The following is a 25,034-nucleotide window of genomic DNA, read 5'->3' on the forward strand; positions in this document are numbered from 1 at the left end:
TAGTGCTTGTAAGCTGTCATGATATTAATACCATAATATTAAACATAACATTTTATTTTAAAAAAAGTATAAACTCCAGGGTTTTTAGGGTTACTTAATTATTCAGTCCACCACATTTAATATTCAACAATTCAGCCAACTGAACAAAGTCAGCTTTAAACAGAAATTTCACTTATCTTAAACCTGACTATGCCATCACCGCACCACTATGTTAGATAACACCAGAAAAGCTAAATAAAAATGTCATGTTGAGTCATGTCAGAGTGAAAAAATGCACAAAGCAAACTGTAAAGCTTTAAAAGCCATTATCTCTTGCTAATACATATTTTGTTATAAATTAACATACAGTATTTTGTTTTTTCTTAAGTGCCTTACGTTGATGTTCACTGAGCACTACACACTAATATTGCATGACTGTATGATTTATATACACCGATCAGCCATAACATTAAAACCACCTCCTTGTTTCTACACTCACTGTCCATTTTATCAGAACCAGCACAACACACACTAACACACACTAACACACCTCCACCATGTCAGTGTCAATGCAGTGCTCTGAATGATCCACCACCCAAATAATACCTGCTCTGTAGTGGTCCTGGGAGAGTCCTGACCATTAAAGAACAGCATGAAAGAGGGCTAATAAAGCATGCAGAGAAGATAGATGGACTACAGTCAGTAATTGTTGAACTACAAAGTGCTGCTATATGGTGAGTGGAGCTGATAAAATGGACAGTGAGTTTGGAAACAAGGAGGTGGTTTTAATGTTATCGCTGTGTGTGTGTGTGTGTGTGTGTGTGTGTTAGGAAAGAAAATTAACAGTGTATGGAGAGAAAAAAGCCAAGTTTATCAGTCACTGTTAGTATATTTACTGTTTAACAAGATAATGACATTTTAAAGAATACTTCTACAGCAACAGCCATAACAATTACATTCAGGATTCAACCTTTACAATCACTGATTGTACTGATGTCTTCACTTTGTAAACAGAACATTATGGTTTCCTTTGGCATTACTTGGTACAATGACTTAAAATAACATGAACAGCAGGAGAAAACCATTATTCTAGAAGCAGACTTGCTACGATTTATTATTTAATTTGATCTGTATTAAACGTACAGAGATAAATTATTAACAATAAAATGACTAGGGCACTAGGTCAGTATTCTGGGTCTTTCTTAAATTCTGAATGAGCAGGGTAAAGTAAAATGAACATAGGGAAGTACACAACAGGAAGCAGCATCTAGCGTGTTATTAAAGTGCCTAAAGGTAGTTGTCCTCCGCTTTTCATTCATCTTCATCACTCGAAATATCATCCTCATTTTCAATTCCCTGGAACAATCTAGAAAGCAAAGAAATGTTTTAAGAACAACAGAATGACCCTGTACCAGTTACAAACTTACAACAGAGCACTTCAGCTACAAATGAAGGGTGACTGATAGCATAATGGTAAGAAGGTCCTGGGTTCGATTCCCAGTGGTCTGGGTCCTTTTTGTGTGGAGTTTGCATGTTCTCCCCGTGTCTATGTGGGTTTCCTTCGGGAGCTCCGGTTTCCACCCACAGTCCAAAGACATGCAGTCAGGTTAATTGGTCTTAACTGTTAATTGCCCTGTGTTTTTGTGTATGTCTGCACTGTGATGGACTTGCGCCCTGTGCAGGGTGTTTGTGTGCCTTGCGCCCATTGAGAGCTGGTATAGGCTCCAGCCACCCGCCACAGTGATTACGATAACCGGCTTAGAAAGTGAGTGAGCGTGAGTGATAACATAATTGCACCAGGGTCCTAAAGACCTGGGGTAACTGTCTCCCATTACAACATGGCTTTGCTCTGCTTATTCTGGTTTCCACTCACCTAAACTCTTATGTGGTAGTCTGTCTGTGGTTCTAAGTTCTACCTCGTGGACAATGTTTCTGGCTCAAGCATAACTGAGCCCTGGTGCACAAAGCAAGGCCAATACAGACAGCTTGACTACGCTATGCTAAGCTTAAACTGGGTCACACTGTATGCTAAATGTAACTGATATCTAAAGCCATATACAGAATGAACAGCTACACAAAGCAGAGAGTGTACCTATTATAGCACTGCATGTTGGGATTGTTGAAGTGGCTGTAGGGGTTGACTTTGGAGAGAGGTGCTAGGCAGACCCAACAGAAGTGCTGTTGACAGAAGGAGCAGGTCATTTTGTTGCAGCCTTGCGTCTTCTGCAGAGCAAAGAGGAAAAAAAAAATACAAGATCATCTTTTAATTTCAGTTATGCTGGTGGAGAAACACACCCAATAATTTTAATATAAAATAAAAAAACATGAGTAAACACGAAATGCAGCTTTTTAAATGACTCTGGCAGTATTTATGCCCTGGTTGGCTTGGCTAATGAAATTAGACCAAACTGTCAACTGAATTTGGTTAACAAAAACTGACACAGCCCCCATCCAGTGTGGATTTATCTGTGGGACTCCAGTTAAAAGGAAGCAATACCACCAGCTCTGGAGGCAACTCGTTCGTCCAACATCAGACTCAGACTCAGCTTTATTGTCATTCAAAACCAAGTACATGATTAGAACGAAATGCAGTTTCGGTGTGTGTAAACATAATAAAATATAAATAGCAAAAAAAAAACTGTTTTTTTTTTTAAGTAAAAATAAAACTTAAGACTTAAAAAACTAGAAGAAATAACTAAGATAGGAATTTTAAATATTTACATATACATTCAAGTATTGCACAAGTATTGCACAGGAACTACAGCAGCTTTATGTGGATCTAAAGTGCATGATTCAAAGTATAGCAGCAGAAAAAGGCAGCACCAGGTCACAGGTGTTTAAGGTAACTGGTGCGTAGACAGTACATGAGGGGTGGAGCAATTTAGCAGTCTGACTGCATCCGGAAAGAAGCTGTTTTTCAGTCTTGTTGTTTTTGCTCGGATGCAGCGCAGCCTCCTACCAGAGGGAAGGGGGGTGAAAAGTCCATGTGCAGGGTGGGTGGGGTCACGGAAGATGCAGGCGGCTCTTTCCTTACACCTGGTTGTGTATATGTCCCCGATGGGTGGTAAGCTGCATCCGATGGTCCTCTGTGCAGACTTTACCACTCTCTGCAGAGCCTCCTTGCATGGTTACTCTGTGACAGTCAAAAAGACTGGTGGCTGGGCAGATGGACATAATTCTGTAATCTGAACCCACTGCCGATCTCCATGACAGGTGGGCCTGTTACAGAATTGACAAAAAAGACCCAAATACAATAAGACTCAAACGTAATAGACAACACATATGACCATTCATTTAAAGAGTTTAAATAAACACTGTGGGTCTAGGGCAGGGGTGGGCAAACTTTTTGGCTCAAGGGCCACACTGGGTTTTAAAATTTGACAGATGGACCGGGTGGGTGCGGGGGTGGGGGTTTGGAACTAATATAAATTACATGTGACACTCATGTGAAATAAAGAAGTAAAGATTGCCCACCTACCTTTTTTAGTTTCAGTGGGAACAGTGTTGTTGGTCACCCTTTTTGCCAGTGTATCGAATTTTGGTGACATTCAAACTTTTGGTGACAAAAATTTTCGTGATTAAAGGATGAATTTTTGACCCTATTATGTGCACGTTTACACATGCGTGAATGTGATTTTTTAAATGTATTTTTATCATTGTTTGTACTTGGGGTATCGCCGTCTAAACAAAACCAATTCAGCGTTTAAAGCAGCACTTTCGACATAAGTTAATGGTTTATGTGTGACGTTTTAAACCAGCCAAGTGGTTAGATCATGCTGGCGCGATAGGCGACTCCAGAGGGGTAGTAGGGCTCAGTGCGATGGCAAATGTAACGAATCTGTGTGTAGACCAGATAGACTCGGCTTTGGCAAAGGTCGGTAGTGTTTGGCGTGCGCCGTCTAGTGGAATCAATTAAAACGCAGGGTATGGCAGAAAAAAAAGGTGAAATTAATGCGGTTTTAGGACAATTTTGTAAATACTCAGCGGGCCGGATTAAACAGCCCACCACTGGTCTAGGGCCTTCAAGAAACACTGGACAGGCAGGAATACACCCTCCCAGGCACGTGCACAGATAGACCCCTAGTGGTGCTCAAGCACCTGCCCTTTTGCCCTGGATGAGAAAAGTGCTTTTTCTGCTAGAGCCCAATTTTTTTCTACATTCATCAATATTAAAAAATAAAAATTACCCTCTCGGTCATCTATTCCCCCCAAAAGTGTTTTGATATCTGACGGGCATTTATCTGAGTTCTTGTGAGAATTCCGCCCAGATCTGATCCGCGGCGCGCACAAGCTCCCGCCTTGCTCCTCTCTCCTCCTCCTCCGGTTAGCAATCATGCAGTGCTGAGCGCCAGGCCAAACCGCTGCTACACACTTCTCCAGCAGACAGACAGGTAATGACAGTGTTTCATACAAAGAGCATCCATGCATAACGCATAGCCTACACGTTTTGTACTCATGAGTCATGAAATACGTGATTTCAAAGCCTTGTCCAGCTGTTTACTGACGTTTGTCATGTTTAATGAAGGGGGAGGGGGACAAACTGCAGCAGACAGACAGACAGAGAATTTAGAGACAGTTTTACTGTTTTACAAATTAGACAAGTTTACTAGTTTTGTTCAATTTAAAATCTTACTTATTTTTATCCCATATGGCCTTGTTTTTGCCTGTTTTTCATTTATTTATGCAATTTGATCATTTGAGTTATTTGATTACATGTGTATTGATTGTGTTAACAAAAATAAATATATAATTTAAATATCCTACTGTTTTGTTTTTTTTTAATTTTATTAATCATTTTGGCAATGGGTGCCTTTTTTTTGGCTTGAGCACCTGCCCCCAAAAATGTCTGTGCACGTGCCTGCACCCTCCATATGGTGCTAATCCATCAAAGGGCAACACTCACAAATTTACTAATATGCATACACCAAGGGACAATTAGAGTAGCCAGTTTACCACAGGAATGTGAGAGAAAACCAGAATACCCAAACCCTCCATAAATATAAAAAAAAACAAAAAAAAAAACGTTACACTTTCTACTAACAATGTTCGCGAATGACACCATGCTGTGACACAACAAAGTGGTTTGATTTATATAACTCCATATAATTCACGTTTTTCGAATTCTAGTATCAGTTGCCACTGACCTGGATGTGACTGCCACAGCGTGGGCAATTTTTGGAGTTCTCATCAAGCCACTGTCTGCTGCTGCATTCGTCTATGGCACGCCTGATCACATGCTTCCCGAAGCGCTGCTCCAAGAAGATTCTCTCCTCCGCACTGGCATTCAGATAATCGTCATGCAGTCTTTGAAGCTCCTCTGGAAAAAAACCCCAAAAAAACAAACACATTGCTTCTATACACAGCCTAGACAGACTTCCACCAATTCTGTTTATATCGCTACAACAACGTCAATCCAAGTCACTTACCGACAGTAGGGGGGCAGTGTGAGAGACCGTGGTAGGCGCGCTTGCACAGTGTGCAGAAGGCGTAGCGGCAGGATGGACACAGACCCATGCTAGCATCTGGCTCCAGCATCACAGCCATGCCGCACGTGGTCCGTGGGCAGTACACAACATCCGCCATCAGGTCCAGACTGGACTGCAGCAGCAAGCGGTCATAGCGTGCAAACTCGTCCTCCCCAACCAGCAGCTTTACCTGTTAGTGAGACACAAGTGAATCACTCTTACATCCAAACATTTCCAATTGGCTATACAGTGCCTTGCAAAAGTATTCAGCCCCCTTGAACTTTTCAACCTTTTGCCACATTTCAGGCTTCAAACATAACGATATGAAATTGTAATTTTTTGTGAAGAATCAACAACAAGTGGGACACAATCGTGAAGTGGAACGAAATTTATTGGATATTTTAAACTTTTTTTAGAAATAAAAAACTGAAAAGTGGGGCGTGCAATATTATTCAGCCCCCTTGCGTTAATACTTTGTAGCGCCACCTTTTGCTGCGATTACAGCTGCAAGTCGTTTGGGGTATGTCTCTATCAGTTTTGCACATCGAGAGACAGAAATTTTTGCCCATTCTTCCTTGCAAAACAGCTCGAGCTCAGTGAGGTTGGATGGAGAGCGTTTGTGAACAGCAGTTTTCAGCTCTTTCCACAGATTCTCGATGGGATTCAGGTCTGGACTTTGACTTGGCCATTCTAACACCTGGATACGTTTATTTGTGAACCATTCCATTGTAGATTTTGCTTTATGTTTTGGATCATTGTCTTGTTGGAAGATAAATCTCTGTCCCAGTCTCAGGTCTTTTGCAGACTGCAACAGGTTTTCTTCCAGAATGGTCCTGTATTTGGCTCCATCCATCTTCCCATCAATTTTAACCATCTTCCCTGTCCCTGCTGAAGAAAAGCAGGCCCAAACCATGATGCTGCCACCACCATGTTTGACAGTGGGGATGGTGTGTTCAGGGTGATGAGCTGTGTTGCTTTTACGCCAAACATAACGTTTTGCATTGTGGCCAAAAAGTTCGATTTTGGTTTCATCTGACCAGAGCACCTTCTTCCACATGTTTGGTGTGTCTCCCAGGTGACTTTTTATAGATATGTTTGAGAAATGGCTTTCTTCTTGCCACTCTTCCATAAAGGCCAGATTTGTGCAGTGTACGACTGATTGTGTCCTATGGACAGAGTCTCCCACCTCAGCTGTAGATCTCTGCAGTTCATTCAGAGTGATCATGGGCCTCTTGGCTGCATCTCTGATCAGTCTTCTCCTTGTTTGAGCTGAAAGTTTAGAGGGACGGCCGGGTCTTGGTAGATTTGCAGTGGTCTGATACTCCTTCCATTTCAATATGATCGCTTGCACAGTGCTCCTTGAGATGTTTAAAGCTTGGGAAATCTTTTTGTATCCAAATCCGGCTTTAAACTTCTCCACAACAGTATCTCGGACCTGCCTGGTGTGTTCCTTGGTCTTCATGATGCTCTCTGCGCTTTAAACAGAACTCTGAGACTGTCACAGAGCAGGTGCATTTATACGGAGACTTGATTACACACAGGTGGATTCTATTTATCACCATCAGTCATTTAGGTCAACACTGGATCATTCAGAGATCCTCACTGAACTTCTGGAGTGAGTTTGCTGCACTGAAAGTAAACGGGCTGAATAATATTGCACGCCCCACTTTTTAGTTTTTTATTTCTAAAAAAAGTTTAAAATATCCAATAAATTTCGTTCCACTTCACGATTGTGTCCCACTTGTTGTTGATTCTTCACAAAAAATTACAATTTCATATCGTTATGTTTGAAGCCTGAAATGTGGCAAAAGGTTGAAAAGTTCAAGGGGGCTGAATACTTTTGCAAGGCACTGTATATGGGCCATCAACTGCTGTTTTACATCCATCTACTTATATTTATTCCAGATTCCCCCTTTTTCCTCTAAACATCAACATACACTGTGTCTATTCCACTTAGATCCTGATTTAAATTTCAGCAGTGCTATCGTCTGGCTGGGCCTCGACACAGATATGATTGGCTATTCTGGGGGAGCTGGGTGGTTGAACCTACATACACTACATGGCCTAAAAAATACAGTATAATGACACCCTGCTTACATATTAAGTTCAGATATTTTAGCCACACCCATTGCTTACAGGTGTATACAGTGGGGAAAATAAGTATTTGATACTAAGAATGGAGAGGCCTGTAATTTTTATCGTAGGGACACTTCAACTGTGAGAGACAGAATCTAAAAATAAAAGTCCAGATAATCACATTGTATGATTTTTAAATAATTAATTTGCATTTTATTGCATGAAATAAGTATTTGATACAATAGAAAAACAGAACTTAATATTTGGTACAGAATCCTTTGTTTGCAATTACAGAGGTCAGACAGTTTCCTGTAGTTCTTGACCAAGTTTGCACACACTGCAGCAGGGATTTTCGCTGGGCAACATTGAGTTTCAGCTCCCTCCAAAGATTTTCTATGGGGTTGAGGTCTGGAGACTGGCTAGGCCACTCCAGGACCTTGAAATGCTTCTTACGGAGCCACTCCTTAGTTGCCCTGGCTATGTGTTTCGGGTCATTGTCATGCTGGAAGACCCAGCCACGACCCATCTTCAATGCTCTTACTGAGGGAAGGAAATTGTTGGCCAAAATCTCGTGATACATGACCCCATCCATCCTCCCTTCAATACGGTGCAGTCGTCGTCCTGTCGCATGTGCAGAAAAGCACCCCCAAAGTATGATGTTTCCACGGTTGGGACGGTGTTCTTGGGGTTGTACTCATCCTTCTTCTTCCTCCAAACACGGCGAGTGGAGTTGATACCAAAAAGCTCTATTTTGGTCTCATCTGACCACATGACCTTCTCCCATTGCCTCCTCTGGATCATCCAGATGGTCATTGGCGAACTTCAAACGGGCCTGGACATGTGCTGGCATGAGCAGGGGGACCTTGCGTGCCCTGCAGGATTTCAATCCATGGCGGCGTAGTGTGTTACTAACGGTAATCTTTGAGACTGTGGTCCCAGCTCTCTTCAGGTCATTAACCAGGTCCTCCCGTGTGGTTCTGGGCTGATTCCTGACCTTTCTCAGGATCATCCTTACCCCACGAGGTGAGATCTTGCATGGAGCCCCAGACCGAGAAAAATTGACAGTCATCTTGTGTTTCTTCCATTTTCTAATAATTGCACCAACAGTTGTTGCCTTCTCACCAAGCTGCTTGCCTATTGTCCTGTAGCCCATCCAGCCTTGTGCAGGTCTACAATTTTGTCCCTGGTGTCCTTAGACAGCTCTTTGGTCTTGGCCATGGTGGAGAGGTTGGAGTGTGATTGATTGAGTGTGTGGACAGGTGTCTTTTATACAGGTAACGAGTTCAAACAGGTGCAATTAATACAGGTAATGAGTGCAGAATAGGAGGGCTTCTTAAAGAAAAACTAACAGGTCTGTGAGAGCCAAAATTCTTGCTGGTTGGTAGGTGATCAAATACTTATTTCATGCAATAAAATGCAAATGAATTATTTAAAAATCATACAATGTGATTATCTGGACTTTTTTTTTTTTTATTCTGTCTCTCACAGTTGAAGTGTCCCTACAATAAAAATTACAGGCCTCTCCATTCTTTGTAGGTGGGAAAACTTGTAAAATCGACAGTGTATCAAATACTTTTTTATTTTCCCCACTGTATAATTAACAATATATAATAAATTAAGTGCTTCCAACTTGTGCCAACTATTCGAGGAAGACTGTGTCCTGTTTCAGCACAACTGTACTGTCCACAAATTACACTGCACAGAGTGACCATGTTTTGGAATTATTTGTAAATGTGAATTGTTCACCAGCTCTTCTCTGCTGGAATTTACCAATGCTCCCAACTTACCACTCCCTCCAAACTCTTGGTCACTCTAACGACTTAAATTTTACTTAAATTCTATGTAAGAAATCTAGTCATGTCTACAACTACGACATACCTGTGAGGGAGTAGCCACAGAGGTACATTTCGGTTCAGGGCATCTAAGGCACTGGACGTTGCCGTCATGAATCTGAATCTCAAAGTACTCCTTCAGACAGGCTTTACAGTAAACGTGCTCACATTCTTTAAAGAGCATGCAGCTGGAGCCCAGCTTTTCAGTGAAGCAGATACCGCAGCAGAAGGGTTTCCCATCAAAAACCTTTTGCCGCTGCGCCTCGTCAAAGTCCAGCAACAGACGTAGCAGGTCAGCGCCAGCTTCCACCTCCATAACGGCACGAGGGTCCAGTTCTGGCTGTTTCCTCTTCTCCACCCCGGCGGTTTCTGCTTGTTTCGTAGCTCCCTCACTCATGCTGCGGTCAAGCTGTGGATGTTTTCTGCTATTGCTGGGGATCTTCAGAGGAGACTGCAGGCCCAGAAAGTCCACAGCTTCTTCTTTGAGAAACTGAATCCAGGTGAAAAGCACCACACTGCCCTGGTTCTCCAGCCAAAGCTCATCTAGTCGCTTGCATAGAGCTGTTAGCTGATAAATGGAATGAGAATAAAATGCTTTATGAATACTGAACAGAAAACTCAAGTAGACTCCATACTGACACAAAACAGCTTCCATTTAGGATTTTAATGCAAAATATTCATGATTTAAATGATAAAAAGGCATTTAAAAGTACAGTTTAAAAGTCTGGGCTAAAGCTGCAGCGAACTGTCTACGCCTGTAAATGGGCCTATGCACACTGAGGGTGGGTCTTGTGTGTCCACTTTTGCAAATGAATTTATCTTTTCAAATGAAATCATGACTTATTTGCTGGTTATAGGTAGGGCCTTCTAAATTCACAGGAAAATGTGCTTAATTTTAATTCAATAATTAAAATGGGTGTCCCAATACTTTTGCCCATATAGTGTACTTTGTAGATGCACCATGGTCAGGGCAACACAGTCCCACCTTCATTATCTCACTTCTAGAAACCTCGGAGCAAAATCAAATTCATGTCCACATGACCAGTTGGTGGTGCAGCAACCACTCTACCTTGTCTCTGTCTACTCTGTCTTGCTGTAGTTTGTTAGAACAGACTAGAGTGTTTATGGGCAACATCTTTAATGTCAAATAAGCCATTGCATAAGAAAACAGCACTGAGCAGCTCTTCCATACTCTATATAAAAGAGAATCCTCCTCACCTGTTGTCTGGACAGCCATTTGGAGCTCAGGGTAAAAACTGGTGCTGATGTGGAGGGGTAATCTGCAGGGAGCTCAAAGCTTAAAACCAGGGGAGGCAAAAATGACACGTCATACTCCATGCGTTTTTCCCCTGGTAATGCAAATAAATACAAGGTCACACAGAGAAACTAGTGGTCAGAACACTAGAATGAATCTAAAGCAGCCTCACCATCAACCAGCAGCTTGAAGTCCTTGGGAAGCTCAAGACACAGATGGATTTCACCTTCCTGGCCTGATTCGGCTCTACGAAACTCTTCTGTATCATAAATACTCACTAGAGCCAGCAGTTCATCATCTTGGGCTTCCCGGTCCTCCATTGAGGATCACTAAACATTCCTGAATGAACATAAGACAGACATCTGTCAGTGATACAATGTACACTAAACTGTATGTTGACAGGTATGCAGGTTTTTGAGTATTGTCATTATCATATCTGTCTCATTGCTGTGAGGTGACAGTGCTACCCACTTAGCCACCGTGTCGCCCTTTCACCAGACGTAAACCCACTATATCAAACAAAATCAGACAAATCCAAGATAATATTCCTTCTCATGGACGCATTGAATTTCCCATGAGCAATAACACAATACCTTTTGTCATCCTTGCTGAAAGGATGTAAAAATAAGATCATAACCCATGTCAAGGGGGTTCCAGAAATTTCTTTTGAACTCAGGGGGGTCTAAGAGGAAAAAAGGTTAAGAACCACTGCTCTATACAATAAAGATCTATATACTATAAAGCATAAATATTTCTTTTATACAATCAAACCTTTCATTGACACTTTGTGCCTTATAATTAGGGGCACTAAATATGAATGAATATGAATGAAGAATGTCAATCAATACAAAGAGATCTGATAAATCACCTGATTAATGTAATGGTACATTTTTATCTGAATATCAGCGCGGTCATATTCAGATAACAATGTACCATTATATTGATCAGGTGATCAATCAGATCTTTTTGTATTGACTGACATTCTTAATCATCTGTTAAACAGTTGTTTTTCTGTTTATAACTTAATCAAACTAAAACAATAAAGTCTCTCTGGTCATTTTTTTCTAGTAATGCTTTGGCCAGTTGAGCATTTTTTGTGACTGAAGCTCCTGCCATCCGTTCCCCAATATTGCATCATATTTACATAAGGATCAAAACTCGAGGTCAGTTGTGCATTCTTGTGGTTTTCATACATGACACAGAGGAAGGTGGGATGGTAATTACTTTATTGTTACATGTAGTACACCTTTGAAGGCCACTGTGCTAGTTTCTTTATTCATTTACAGGTTGCTCTTCTTACATTCGTCAACCTTCTGTATTATGAGAGGAGAGAAAACTTAGTAGGCTACCATGCTAAGACTTCAACTAGTTTGTTAGCCAACGCAGCTAACAAACTTTTACGAGTTTTACGAGTGCTTAGTAAAACTGGTTTATCCGGCAAACGACAGAATTTGAAGGCGGGTTCTGTACTTTGAGCCACTGTTACATTACTTATCTATTCAGGTTCAGGTTTAAATGAACGTTAGTGAAATACACTGCTAACAAGCGTACCCTGCTAGCAAGCAAACTGCTGACTGAATCATTTAAACTTCATTTATAACTTGGCTTCCAATTTGGTAAATAAACTCTGTAAATCAGCGTTAAATTAATATCATGGTTGTCTTACCTGTGGATGAAGAAAACAATTCCGGACAGCCGGCAGCCCAAGATACACAGGAAATGACACAAACAGGCGGTCTCGAAAGAGTCGATTCTCTGATTGTTTTAGGGAGAGCCGATTCAATATCTGTAGAATCGATTCAGCTGGCTTCGACTCACAGACTCTAAACACTTTGGTCTCTGATAAATATGGTAATCGTTAATGTTCACTAACACTACATACTAATATTGAATGACTGTAAGCTTATATATGTGTAAAGAAAGAAAATTAACACATTCATAAAGATGCAGTGTATTTGTTTGTTTGTTTATTTGGATTTTAACGTCATCTTTGGTTACATTCATGACAGGAACGGTAGTTACTCATTACACAAGGTTCATCAGTTCATAAGGTTATATTGAAATTGAAAAAAGCCAAGGTTATCAGTCATTGTTAGTATATTTACTATTTAACAAGAGCAATACATTTTATAGAATATAACATAAACAGCCATAACAATTACATTCAGGATTCAACCTTTACAATCACTGATTGTACTGATGTCTTCACTTTGTAAACAGAACATTATGGTTTTCTTTGGCATTACTTGGTACATTTACTAAAAAATTACATGAACAGCAGCAGAATAACCATTATTCTAGGAGTACACACGCTGAGATTTATAATTTATTCATATAAATTAACAACAATAAAATTACTGAAAAAACTAGGGTGCTAGGTCAGTATTCTGGGCCTTTTTTAAATTCTGAATGAACAAGGTAAAGTAAAATGAAAATAGGTAAGTACACAACAGGAAGTGTGTCATTAAAGTGCCTGAAGGTACAGTAGTTCTCCTCTGCCTTTTATTCATCTTCATTCGATTCTCAGCAGTCTGCGTCCTTTCTGTGTGGAGTTTGCATGTTCTACCGTGTCCGTGTGGGTTTTCTCCAGGAGCTCCGGTTTCCACCCACAGTCTAAAGACATGCAGTAATGTTAAGTTGGAAATACACCAGGGGTCACCAACACAGTGCGCATGGGCACCTAGTCGCCCGTAGGGACCATGCGAGTCGCCCACAGGGCATGTTGCTGGGCTGGGCGGCTATTTGAACAACGTTTGGCTGTTGTACATACAGGGTTAAGGAGCCGGATAGGGACCTCATAACTGAACCATTTACGACCTCTGCTGGCTGGTAGATGAGGTCTGCACAATGTAGAGGAATAATGCTGATCAGGGTGTGGCTCTCAGTGCACAGGGCTGATTCGCACATGAACTCGGCTGGTGCAGGTGAATAAATGCATGATGGATGGATGGATTGGTGGACAGATTCAACTTTATTGTCATTGCTCAGTACAGGTACAAGGCAACAAAATGCAGTTAGCATCTACCAGAAGTGCAAATAGTAGCATTGTGCAAAACAGAGAATAATAGTAAACGTATATATCTATGATTAATATATAACTATAGCTATATACATATATGGCATTATGTCTATGTACATAGTACTATAAACAAAATAATAATAATACGCATATAAATAAAAATAGGATTAGTTAGGTATGTATTATAAAAACAGATGCAAAAGGAGCAACCCTCATATTGTTTTGATAGGTTTGATAAGTTTATGGTCCGGTGTCCCATGGAAATGTAGACAATAAGTTAGGCACAAGTAGGTAGTAAATTGACAGTATACTGTATGCTATTTTAAAGTTTTGCAATATACAGTATTTAAAAGTACAGTACAATTAGCTCAGAATCCTTTTATTCTGATTGGCTGCTGCAAAATCTTAGTTCTTTCTTCCAGCCTGAAAGAAGAATGTATTACCTGTAGATATGTATTTATCTGAATATATGCTGTGCCAAGATCAAACTGGGTCACACAGTACGCTAAACGTAGCTGATATCGGAAGCCACATAAATAAGGCCCTACCTAATTCACGGATATTACTGTATAAGACTTTTCTGTGGTGTAGTGTGCTAACAATGTTTGATGAATGTGTTTACGCATTCAGTGTATTGTCCATTTGGGGATTCCATAGTCAATGAAAAAGTGTGCTTCTCTACACAAATGATCATCTCTGTGTAGTCTGTGCTGCGCCTCAAAAGAACAAGCCAGTAAAGTATTTTGCTCTAGATTTTGTCTACGTGCAGTTTATTTCATAATTTATTGCTCGGTCACACTAGCAATCAGTTCGACAAAATGTCCAAGATGTCGAAGTCTAAATCAGCTAAAAACACGACTCGGGTAACTGAGTTTGGAAAACTCCCAACAGATTATGTGGTTGCAGAGGGGAGTTGTGTGAAAACACGGACAAGAATGTTTGTCTTTCATCTATTAAAGTAGGCTGTGCTGTGTATTGTAGCTTCCATTGATTCTATCATTCAGTTTATGAGTGTTATTTAATGACTGTCATGAAATGTGGCACTTTTCTTTAAAAATCCATGAAATCCGTGATTTTTCAAAAACAAGGTCCATGAAATTAAGCACATTTTCCCGTGAATTTAGTTGGGCTGTACATATAAACAATGAACAGCTACATGTAAAGCAGAGAGTGTACCTATTCTAGCACTGTGAGCCGGGTTCGTTGAAGTGGCTATAGGGGTCCTCACTGGAGAGAGGTGCTAGGCAGGTCCAACAGAAGTGCTGTTTACAGAAGGAGCAGGTCATTTTGTTACAGCCTTCTTCCTTCTGGAGAGCAAAGAGGAAAAAAATACAAGATCATATCACTTTTCAGTTTCAGTAGTTATGCTGGTGGAGAAACACACACAATAATTTTAATATAAAATAAACAAAACATGAGTAAACACTAAATGCAGCTTTTAAATGATCGTTTCATCTTTCGAAGATTTAGTTTTATACCTTTATACAACAAAAAACCAACAAGCCAGCAAGCAGAAGCCCAAAAAGACATGTATTATTAAAGGCTCACTGCTGATGAGACACAGAGACTGTCCATACACAGTCATCTGCACCTCCATGCCCCCTGCCAGCCACTGGTGGCTGGGCAGATGGACATAATTCTTTAATCTGAACCCACTGCCGATCTCCACGACAGGTGGGCCTGTTACAGAATTGACGAAAAAGACGCAAACACAATAAGACTCAAACGTAATAGACAACACATATGACCATTCATTTAAAGATTTTAAATAAACACTGTGGGTCTAGGGCAGGGCTGCCCAATTTGGGGCCCGTGGGCCCGCCGTCTCTTTTTTTCGGCCCGCCTCGTAAGATCAAAGTAGGGCCCACTTTTGTCAGTAGCTGGGAACAGTAAAGAGGAGAGGGGGGCGCTGTGGAGCTCCTGACAGCAAAGATAACCTATGATGAGGCTGTTAATCATGAAGCGTATAAGGCAGTGGCATACGGATAAACGAACATTTAACATTTTAATATTTTTAATATGAATATGAATTTTTAATATGACTGTGCTAAAGGAGTATAACATCCGTCTGCATTACGAAACAAAACATCAAGGTCTGTTACATATGCGCATCTTGTGTTCTGTAATGCAAAATTTACATTGTTTAATCTAACCTTAAGTGTTTAAGCTTAATCTTTTTCACATATTTAACAAAGTGGACCATCAAAGTGTTTTCAACTTTAATTTAACAAAGCTCATTGAGTTTTACAGAGCTTTTCAGAAAAAAAGTTGCTTTTCTTTCTATATTACTCAGTTTATATTACCTCTAAATCTCATCTTCTTTTAAAGATAATATTTTGCTCTGCATGTTTTTCTTTATAAATTTACATTTGCTTCTAAAAAGAAAGATTTTCTATCATTCGTTGAAATCAATAAAAGCACTGTTAATTAAAATAAACAGTAGTGTTTTATTTAACAATAAAAACATGATATTTTAATTTAATGCAATTTTAAAATAACATAACCTTTTAGTTTTGGCCCGTGGCCCTTCACTGAGATTAACTTTTGGCCCCTTATAAGGAATTATTTGGGCACCCCTGGTCTAGGGCCTTCAAGAAACACTGGACAGGCAGGAATACACCCTCCATATGGTACTAATCCATCAAAGGGCAACACTCACAAATTTACTAATATGCATACACCAAGGGACAATTAGAGTAGCCAGTTTACCACAGGAATGTGAGAGAAAACCAGAATACCCAAACCCTCCATAAACATTAAAAAAACATGTTACACTTTCTACTAACAATGTTCGCGAATGTCACCATGCTGTGACACAACTAAGTGGTTTGGTTTATATAACTCTATATAATTCACGTTTTTTCAAATTCTAGAGGGGTAACAGTGGCCACTGACCTGGATGTGACTGCCACAGCGCGGGCAATTTTTGGAGTTCTCATCAAGCCACTGTCTGCTGCATTCTTCTAGGGCACGCCTGATCACATGCTTCCCGAAGCGCTGCTCCAAGAAGATTCTCTCCTCCGCACTGGCATTAAGATAATCTTCATGCAGTCTTTGAAGCTCCTCTGGAAAACAACAAAAACAAACACATTGCTTCTAGTTTCAGAGAACAAAAATGGAAGTTAAATGTGTAGGCTTTTACATCATAAGCAGTTAATGCTTCATTTATCGTAAGGATGTGTGTATAGTGCTGCTTCCTGCAGTGCTTACATGTTTCACATGGTACACGGCAAAACCCCTTTTTGCTGGCTGTTCCAATGAGCGACGAACAATACACAACATTGAAAGTATTTCCTGACAGCATTGACAGTTTATTCACATGTAGATCTGTATGACACTTGAGTGACGCAGCACCATACTATGCTAGCCCCACTACTAGCAGTTCTAGGCACAGTGCTCCAACCAAAATTATAAAGCCAAATGCATCCTATGATCAGAAAGGGTCCCGTGATGAAAGACTAGAGGATGATTAACACACATAAAAAGGAAAACACCTGTAACAAGTGCTACCAGGGTATGTGTTTCTAGTAATTCCTACATCACTGCTGCACCTTATACACTTATTACCGGAACACCACACCCTGTCATGATGATACCATGTAAGTGTCAATGCAGTTTCGGAAATGGCCCACTAACCAAACATCATCTGGTCAGTGAAAAAAAAGTTTATCTCTATGGTGGGTATGGACCAGTATCGATTTCAGTATCGATTTCCTTAGCCATGACATGACGCATAATTTTTCTGGTGATAGTGGTAGTGGATCTTGGAAAGTTAAGTGTTGGAAGTCTCGCTGTAGTGAATAACGGTACCTACACAGCCTAGACAGACTTCCACCAATACTGTTTATATCGCTACAACAACGTCAATCCAAGTCACTTACCGACAGTAGGGGGGCAGTGTGAGAGACCGTGGTAGGTGCGCTTGCACAGTGTGCAGAAGGCATAACGGCAGGATGGACACAGGCCCATGTTGGCATCTGGCTCCAGCATCACAGCCATACCGCACGCGGTCCGTGGGCAGTACACAACATCCGCCATCAGGTCCAGACTGGACTGCAGCAGCAAGCGGTCATAGCGTGCAAACTCGTCCTCCCCAACCAGCAGCTTTACCTGTTAGTGAGACACAAGTGAATCACTCCTACATTTAAACATTTCCAATTGGCTATACTGTATATGGGCCATTCCACCGAATGTTAGGGCAACAGGACTGACTTGGGGACATGACTAAAACATGTATTTTAACCACATTACTATAATTTTGTTCTATAGAAAATGAATATTAAAAACATAGATGGGATATGGAGTCACGAAACAATGCAAGGACAAAAGGATTTCTGAAAGATTTTACTCTAATGTGTAGTTAGAGAGTGGAAACATGAAAAAATACTATTTTTACAGTGTTATAGGGAGTTATTATTAACGTTTTAAATGATATATTCTAAATTTGCAATTAGATCAATGTGCAAAGCACTTTGCTCAATTAAAAAAATGCATTTTATAGTTTCATATACAATTATTCATATGATGTCCTGGGGACGGGAATGGCACTGATTCGGTGGAATGGCCCATATGAAATGAATACTGTCTGAAAAGCTTCAAACTTCCTTCACTGATAAACAATATTATTCACATGGATAAAAATAATAATTTTTAAAAAATCAACTGCTGTTTTAAATCCATCTATATTTATGCCAGATTCCCCCTAAACATCAACATACACTGTGTCTATTCCACTTAGATCCAGGTTTAAATTTCAGCAGTGCTATCGTCTGGCTGGGCCTCGACACAGACATGATTGGCTATTCTGGGGGAGCTGGGTGGTTGAAGCCCTGTGATGGATTGGCGACCCTGACCAGGATAAAGCGGTTGATAAAAACTAAATACATGCAATGGAAAAACATACATACACTACATGGCCTTAAGTATACAGTACTACAGTATATAAGTATACAGTATTACAGTGGTGCTTGAAAGTTTGTGAACCCTTTAGAATTTTCTATATTTCTGCATAAATATGACCTAAAACATCATCAGATTTTCACACAAGTCCTAAAAGTAGATAAAGAGAACCCAGTTAAACAAATGAGACAAAAATATTGTACTTGGTCATTTATTTATTGAGGAAAATGATCCAATATTACATATTTGTGAGTGGCAAAAGTATGTGAACCTTTGCTTTCAGTATCTGGTGTGACCCCCCTTTGCAGCAATAACTGCAACTAAACGTTTCCGGTAACTGTTGATCAGTCCTGCACACTGGCTTGGAGGAATTTTAGCCCATTCCTCCGTACAGAACAGCTTCAACTCTGGGATGTTGGTGGGTTTCCTCATATTAACTGCTCGCTTCAGGTCCTTCCACAACATTTCGATTGGATTAAGGTCAGGACTTTGACTTGGCCATTCCAAAACATTAACTTTATTCTTCTTTAACAATTCTTTGTAGAACGACTTGTGTGCTTAGGGTCGTTGTCTTGCTGCATGACCCACATTCTCTTGAGATTCAGTTCATGGACAGATGTCCTGACATTTTCCTTAAGAATTCTCTGATATAATTCAGAATTCATTGTTCCATCAATGATGGCAAGCCGTCCTGGCCCAGATGCAGCAAAACAGGCCCAAACCATGATACTACCACCACCATGTTTCACAGATGGGATAAGGTTCTCATGCTGGAATGCAGCGTTTTCCTTTCTCCAAACACAACGCTTTTCATTTAAACCAAAAAGTTCTATTTTGGTCTCATCCGTCCACAAAACATTCTTCCAATAGCCTTCTGGCTTGTCCACGTGATCTGTAGCAAACTGCAGACAAGCAGCAATGTTCTTTTTGGAGAGCAGTGGCTTTCTCCTTGCAACCCTGCCATGCACACCATTGTTGTTCAGTGTTCTCCTGATGGTGGACTCATGAACATTAACATTAGCCAATGTGAGAGAGGCCTTCAGTTGCTTAGAAGTTACCCTGGGGTCCTATGTGACCTCGCCGACTATTACACTCCTTGCTCTTGGAGTGATCTTTGTTGGTCGACCACTCCTGGGGAGGGTAACAATGGTCTTGAATTTCGTCCATTTGTACACAATCTGTCTGACTGTGGATTGGTGGCGTCCAAACTCTTTAGAGATGGTTTTGTAACCTTTTCCAGCCTGATGAGCATCAACAACTCTTTTTCTGAGGTCCTCAGAAATCTCCTTTGTTCGTGCCATGATACACTTCCACAAACATGAGTTGTGAAGAGCAGACTTTGATAGATCCCTGTTCTTTAAATAAAACAGGGTGCCCACTCACACCTGATTGTCATCCCATTGATTGAAAACACCTGACTCTAATTTCACCTTCAAATTAACTGTGAATCCTAGAGGTTCACATACTTTTGCCACTCATAAATATGTAATATTGGATCATTTTCCTCAATAAATAAATGACCAAGTTTAATATTTTTGTCTCATTTGTTTAACTGGGTTCTCTTTATCTACAGTACTTTTAGGACTTGTGTGAAAATCTGATGATGTTTTAGGTCATATTTATGCAGAAATATAGAAAATTCTAAAGGTTTCACAAACTTTCAAGCACCACTGTACATATTAAGTTCAGATATTTTAGCCACACCCATTGCTTATTATATAAAATAAATGAAATGCTGACAACTATTTGAGGACGACCCTGTCCTGTCCCAGCACAACTGTACTGTCCACAAATTACACTGCACAGAGTGACCATGTTTTGGAATTATTTGTAAATGTGAATTGTTCACCAGCTCTTCTCTGCCTGACTATACCAATGCTCCCAACTTACCACTCACTCCAAACTCTTGGTCACTCTAACGACTGGTTTGCAAATGGGATGCCAAACAAGCTTGTGGTCTTGTACACATACCATCTTATGTACTGTAGTCAACATGCATCTGTGGTTTATTTTTACTTCCAGGAATTAAAGATTTTTCTATGTAAGAAATCTAGTCATGTCTACGACTATGATATACCTGTGAGGGAGTAGCCACAGAGGTACATTTCGGTTCAGGGCATCTAAGGCACTGGACGTTGCCATCATGAATCTGAATCTCAAAGTACTCCTTCAGACAGGCTTTACAGTAAACATGCTCACATTCTTTAAAGAGCATGCAGCTGGAGCCCAGCTTTTCAGTGAAGCAGATACCGCAGCAGAAGGGTTTCCCATCAAAAACCTTTTGCCGCTGCGCCTCGTCAAAGTCCAGCAACAGACGTAGCAGGTCAGCGTCAGCTTCCACCTCCATAACGGCACGAGGGTCCAGTTCTGGCTGTTTCCTCTTCTCCACCCCGGCGGTTTCTGCTTGTTTCGTAGCTCCCTCACTCATGCTGCGGTCAAGCTGTGGATGTTTTCTGCTATTGCTGGGGATCTTCAGAGGAGACTGCAGGCCCAGAAAGTACACAGCTTCTTCTTTGAGAAACTGAATCCAGGTGAAGATCACCACACTGCCCTGTTTCTCCAGCCAAAGCTCATCTAGTCGCTTGCATAGAGCTGTTAGCTGATGAATGGAATGAGAATAAAATGCTTTATGAATACTGAACAGAAAACTCAAGTAGACTCCATACTGACACATAAAAGCTTCCGTTTAGGATTTTAATGCCTCAAACATGAGGCACACGAATGGAAAACATTAAATCGATAAACACAAAACACAAAAACAGCAAATTGCATATTACATGGGAAAAGGCTCATTTCATGGTCCATGATGCAATTTTCATTACGTAGGGCCTAAGATATAGGTATGTACATACAAACATGACTAGTTATGTTTAAGGGAGAAAGAAGGGGGTGGCCAAGGCCCCATGATAGATTGGCGTCCTATCCGGGGTGTATTAGTGCATTGCGCCCAGTGACTCTGGGGAAACCGGACACACCCCGAGCACACTAGAATAAAGATGTGGTATAACATGAGTAAATGAAGGGTCAAAAAGTTGTCAAAGTGTTTTCAGGGGGCAAACACACTATATGGTCAAAGGTATTTAGACACCTGACCATGACCTTGTTGGACATCTCACTTCAAAAAGAAATGCTGTTAAAATAGAAATGGAACTGGAATCACATATTTCCTTTATATTAATTATTTATTACACCTGTTTTTAGTTGTTTCGGTTGAAACATATGAATTCAATATTAAGAATGGGTACCCCAATATTTTTGCCCATATAGTGTACTTTGTAGATGCACCATGTACAGGGCAACACAGTCACACCTTCGTTACCCCACTTCTGGGATCCTAGATCCTACATCCCAAATTCATTCAAATTAAGCCGCTCAGGTGGCACACACCAGAGCTGGGTTTTCGAATACATTGTAACCGAATCTCAGCTCTGCATAAACGATTGGCTGTTGTTCATAGGGTTAGGGGCAAGCCGGATCATGGGTCCTCATAACTGGTGCAATTACGACCCCTGCGGGCTGATTGATGGCGCCTGCACAGGGCTGAGTAATAATGCTGATGGGGGTGTGGCAGTCTGTACTGAGGACGTGTCGGAGGGGGCTTGTGTCAGTTGAGGAGTGTCCTCAGTCAGCGGTGGGTAATTTGACACAACTAGATTAGGGGAGAAAATTAGGAAAAAATGTTGGAAAAATAGAAAAAAAAAAAAAAAAACATTCAAATTAGATTCCTAGAAGTGAGGTAGTTAACTTCTAGGAACCTAATTTGAATGAATTTGATCTTGCTTCTAGGTTCCTAGTGAGGTAAGTGAAGGTGTGGCTGTGTTGCCCTGTACATGGTGCATTCACAAAGTGAATGGGGCAAAGATCAAATTCATGTCTACAAGACCAGTTGGTGGTGAAGCATAAGAAAACAGCACTGAGCAGCTCTTCCATAATCTATATAAAAGAGAATCCTCCTCACCTGTTGTCTGGACAGCCATTTGGAGCTCAGGGTAAAAACTGGTGCTGATGTGGAAGGGTAATCTGCAGGGAGCTCAAAGCTTAAAACCAGGGGAGGCAAAAATGACACGTCATACTCCATGCGTTTTTCCCCTGGTAATGCAAATAAATACAAGGTCACACAGAGAAACTAGTGGTCAGCACACTAGAATGAATCTAAAGCAGCCTCACCATCAACCAGCAGCTTGAAGTCCTTGGGAAGCTCAAGACACAGATGGATTTCACCTTCCTGGCCTGATTTGGCTCTACGAAACTCTTCTGTATCATAAATACTCACTAGAGCCAGCAGTTCATCATCTTGGGCTTCCCGGTCCTCCATTGAGGATCACTGACCATTCCTGAATGAACATAAGACAGACATCTGTCAGTGATACAATGTACACTAAACTGTATGTTGACAGGTATGCAGGTTTTTGAGTATTATCATTATCATATCTGTCTCATAACAGTTGTGTATGTGACAGTCAAGGAACATATTAAATGTTGTGCTGATGGTAGTTACTCAAGGTACTCAGGTTAAATACAGAAGTCAGGAATAAATACCTAAGAGCCAACCGGGTTGAAATATCTCCAAATCAGCAGTGAGTAAAGGTGCTGCAAAGTGGTGCAAAAGTCTATTTTACTAGCCCACCAATTCAAACAGTATTGGTTAATTAAATCCCACTCCGGTTGCCATAAATTCGTTTTATTTTAAACATATTTGGCATTTTGAACTGTTCAAGAGGGAGGGGATACCATTTTCACAAAATAAAAAATACTCCCTGTTTAGAATCCTCTATAATAGCAGGGGGCAGAATCTATAGGGAAGTCTCATTGCATTTAATTGAGAGTAAAAAAAAAAAAAAAAATAAAGAATCACATGTGATGGGATGGGAAAATCAACAGGCTATAGGCATATGGAAGATCTCTTGTGATGTCATATAGATCTATTTTAAACTTCCTTCAGCCTATGTTGGGTCTTTGAGAATGGACAGATATTTGATTTGCCCACCACAAAAATGCAAGTCAACAGACGGCAACTACAAAAGACTCTGATTCAGTTATTGATGCAGATCCCGTTGAAGTAGAATTTCACCAGATGTTTGTTTGTTTATTAGGATTTTAACATCATGTTTTACACTTTGGTTACATTCATGGCAGGAACGGTAGCCACTCACCACATAAGGTTCATCAGTTCACAAGTCCATATTAAACACAGTCATGGACAATCTAGCATCTCCAATCCACCTTACTTGCATGTCTTTGGACTGTGGGAGGAAACCGGAGCACCCAGAGAAAACCCATGCGGACACGGGGAGAACATGCACAGAAAACACAGAAAGGACCCGGACCCGCCCCACCTGGGGATCGAACCCTGGACCTTCTTGCTGTGAGGTGACAGTGCTACCCACTTAGCCACCGTGTCGCCCTTTCACCAGATGTAAACCCACTATATCAAACAAAATTAGACAAATCCAAGATAATATTCCTTCTCATGGATGCACTGAATTTCCCATGAGCAATAACACAATACCTTTTGTCATCCTTGCTGAAAGGATGTAAAAATAAGATCATAACCCATGTCAAAGGGGTTCCAGAAATTTATTTTGAACTCAGGGGGGTCTAAGAGGAAAAAAGGTTGAAAGCCGCTGCATAAATATTTGTTTTATACAACCAAACCTTTCAGTGACCCTTTGTGCCTTATAATTAGGGGCACTAAATATGAATGAATATGAATGAAGAATGTCAATCAATACAAAGAGATCTGATTAATCACCTGATTAATGCAGGGCTCTAGACTAACTTTTTGCACTGGTTGCACTGGTGCACCTAACTTTTTTTCTTAGGTGCACCAGCACAAAAGTTAGGTGCACCCAAATTTTTGACCACATCGCATTTAACACCGCAGTTTCTTTTCTTTTTTTTTCTTTAAATCGCTGTCCATATAGGCAATATTGACTTGTAAATAACTAACAATCTGGTCAATATAAAGTTCTTTATTTGAAGCACAATTCTACAAGAAAGGGGGGGGCACAGTGACTAAGTGGGTAGCACTGTCATCTCACAGCAAGAAGGTCCTGGGTTCGATCCCCAGGTGGGGCGGTCCGGGTCCTTTCTGTGTGGAGTTTGCATGTTCTCCCCGTGTCTGTGTGGGTTTCCTCCGGATGCTCCAGTTTCCTCCCACAGTCCAAAGACGTGCAAGTGAGGTAGCCTAGTGGTTAGGGTACTGGACTAGTAATCAGAAGGTCACTGGTTCAAGCCCCACCACACATACACTGCCAGGTTACTGCTGTTGGGCCCTTGAGCAAGGCCCTTAACCCTCAGTTGCTCAGATTGTATACTGTAACTGTACTTTAAGTCGCTTTGGATAAAAGCGTCTGCTAAATGCTGAAAATGTAAATGTAAATGAGGTGAATTGGAGATACAAAATTGTCCATGACTGTTTGAAATAAACAAGTGTGAAATGATGAACCTTGTGTAATGAATAACTACTGTTCTTGTGATGAATGTAACCAAAGTGTAAAAAACATGAC

General features: G+C 40.7%; 2 protein-coding genes across 2 annotated transcripts; both read right to left on the bottom strand.

Moving 5' to 3' along the window:
• Positions 1–829: 829 nt before the first annotated feature.
• Positions 830–12,357, bottom strand: rnf14 (ring finger protein 14). Its single transcript, XM_063011240.1, has 8 exons — positions 12,274–12,357; positions 10,780–10,946; positions 10,571–10,701; positions 9,399–9,920; positions 5,406–5,634; positions 5,124–5,296; positions 2,072–2,202; positions 830–1,345 (listed from the first exon to the last, which is right to left on the bottom strand). The coding sequence occupies exons 2-8, from the start codon at positions 10,925–10,927 to the stop codon at positions 1,291–1,293; spliced, it is 1,389 nt and encodes a 462-aa protein (XP_062867310.1). The 5' UTR covers positions 10,928–10,946; positions 12,274–12,357; the 3' UTR covers positions 830–1,290.
• Positions 12,358–12,546: 189 nt separating this feature from the next.
• Positions 12,547–22,847, bottom strand: LOC134330245 (E3 ubiquitin-protein ligase RNF14-like). The gene is made up of 6 exons (XM_063011291.1): positions 22,693–22,847; positions 22,484–22,614; positions 20,603–21,124; positions 17,508–17,736; positions 16,522–16,691; positions 12,547–14,933 (listed from the first exon to the last, which is right to left on the bottom strand). Exons 1-6 carry the CDS (start codon positions 22,838–22,840, stop codon positions 14,808–14,810), a joined length of 1,326 nt encoding a protein of 441 aa, XP_062867361.1. The 5' UTR covers positions 22,841–22,847; the 3' UTR covers positions 12,547–14,807.
• Between the last annotated feature and the right edge of the window lie 2,187 nt (positions 22,848–25,034).

The sequence above is a fragment of the Trichomycterus rosablanca genome, chromosome 16 (genome assembly GCF_030014385.1).
Source record: "Trichomycterus rosablanca isolate fTriRos1 chromosome 16, fTriRos1.hap1, whole genome shotgun sequence".
NCBI lineage: Eukaryota > Metazoa > Chordata > Actinopteri > Siluriformes > Trichomycteridae > Trichomycterus > Trichomycterus rosablanca.

Excerpts from the sequence above, each read along its gene's own strand:
- rnf14 (XM_063011240.1), bottom strand. The coding sequence starts at position 10,927 with ATGGAGGACCGGGAAGCCCAAGATGATGAACTGCTGGCTCTAGTGAGT. Across the intron at positions 5,297-5,405 it reads ACACTGCCCCCCTACTGTCG|AGGAGCTTCAAAGACTGCAT; the intron begins GTAAGTGACTTG and ends GTTTTTTTCCAG. Across the intron at positions 2,203-5,123 it reads GCTGTGGCAGTCACATCCAG|AAGACGCAAGGCTGCAACAA; the intron begins GTCAGTGGCAAC and ends TTTGCTCTGCAG.
- LOC134330245 (XM_063011291.1), bottom strand. The coding sequence starts at position 22,840 with ATGGAGGACCGGGAAGCCCAAGATGATGAACTGCTGGCTCTAGTGAGT. Across the intron at positions 21,125-22,483 it reads AATGGCTGTCCAGACAACAG|CTAACAGCTCTATGCAAGCG; the intron begins GTGAGGAGGATT and ends TCCATTCATCAG. Across the intron at positions 14,934-16,521 it reads GCTGTGGCAGTCACATCCAG|AAGGAAGAAGGCTGTAACAA; the intron begins GTCAGTGGCCAC and ends TTTGCTCTCCAG.